The following is a 1,104-nucleotide window of genomic DNA, read 5'->3' as shown; positions in this document are numbered from 1 at the left end:
CCGGAGGGAGTTCATGTTTGCCGACTGTGAGACGAAGAGTCGTTTCACAGAGTATTCACTCACATCCTCCGTCCTGAGGAGGAATGAGCAGCTCACGCTTCTGGACGACCGCTTCGAGAAGGTCAGTCAGCAGATCTTCCACACACACATAACGGTGAACATAAGGGCCTGTTCACAATAAGCTCAAATTTCTTTTTTTCTTTTCCAAGTATACACAGAACACAGCAAGATCACATCAGCATCTTTTTTTTCTTTTCACCTCTCTGAAATGTTGTGTCTTTACAATTTAGTACTTTAAAGTGCCACAGCCATACACATTTTCTTTGCTGTGTAGTTAGAAAAAAAGTCACCAAACAATAGAAAAGGATGGGTTTAATTTTCCGTTAAATCTAGTAATTTTATTATTTATAGTTTGTGTCTGGCATTAAATAGTTACTGGCATGCAATATGTATTTATTTGTTGATTTTTACATTTGTTTAGTTGTACTGTGCTGTATAAAAATTGTCAACAATTAACAAGGACTAAAAGCATGAGACTAATTTATTTTTAATGTAAAAATAATTTCTGAAGGATCATGTTACACTGAAGATTGGAGTGATGATGCTGAAAATTCAGCTCTGCATCACAGGAATGCATTACATTTGACAATATATTCAAATAGAAAATAGTTATTTTAAGTTCTAATAATATTTCACAATATTACATAACAGTGCTGTATTTTATTAAATTAAATGCAGCCTTGGCAAGCATAAGAGACTGCCTTCAAAAAAAATAATGTTTTTTATATTATTTTAAAGTATATATATTTCTCAGTTGTACTGGCAAAAAGTATTGAAGCACTAAAACCATAAACCTGATTTATTTTTAATTTTACACTTCTATAGAGAAGCATCAGTAATTGCCTGTTTGTTGTGCTGTCGAATAGTTTTACGAGCAGTTTGACGATGATGAGATCGGCGCACTGGATAACGCAGAGCTGGAGGGCTACATCGAACCGGACAGCAAGCGACTGGAGGAGGTCTTCAAAGATTACTTCATACAGAAAGAGAAAGAGTGAGTGTGTGCGACTGTCACAGATGTGTGTGTGTGTGTGTGTGTGTGTG

The 1,104-nt window shown here is 35.6% G+C and overlaps 1 protein-coding gene across 1 annotated transcript in view; it reads left to right on the top strand.

Annotated features, from left to right (window-relative positions):
- LOC107577253 (protein LTV1 homolog) overlaps nt 1-1,104 on the top strand; it is a 7,159-nt gene that overhangs the window by 1,018 nt on the left and 5,037 nt on the right. Inside the window, exons 3-4 of the mRNA XM_016263348.1 lie at nt 7-121; nt 927-1,054. Coding sequence (XP_016118834.1) covers nt 7-121; nt 927-1,054 — 243 coding nt within the window. The remainder of the gene's footprint in view (nt 1-6; nt 122-926; nt 1,055-1,104) is intronic.

The sequence above is a fragment of the Sinocyclocheilus grahami genome, unplaced genomic scaffold (genome assembly GCF_001515645.1).
Source record: "Sinocyclocheilus grahami isolate Dianchi unplaced genomic scaffold, SAMN03320097.WGS_v1.1 scaffold5543.1, whole genome shotgun sequence".
NCBI classification, from domain to species: Eukaryota; Metazoa; Chordata; class Actinopteri; order Cypriniformes; family Cyprinidae; genus Sinocyclocheilus; species Sinocyclocheilus grahami.
Note: the sequence above shows the minus strand (reverse complement) of the source record. Positions and strands in the feature narration are given on the sequence as shown.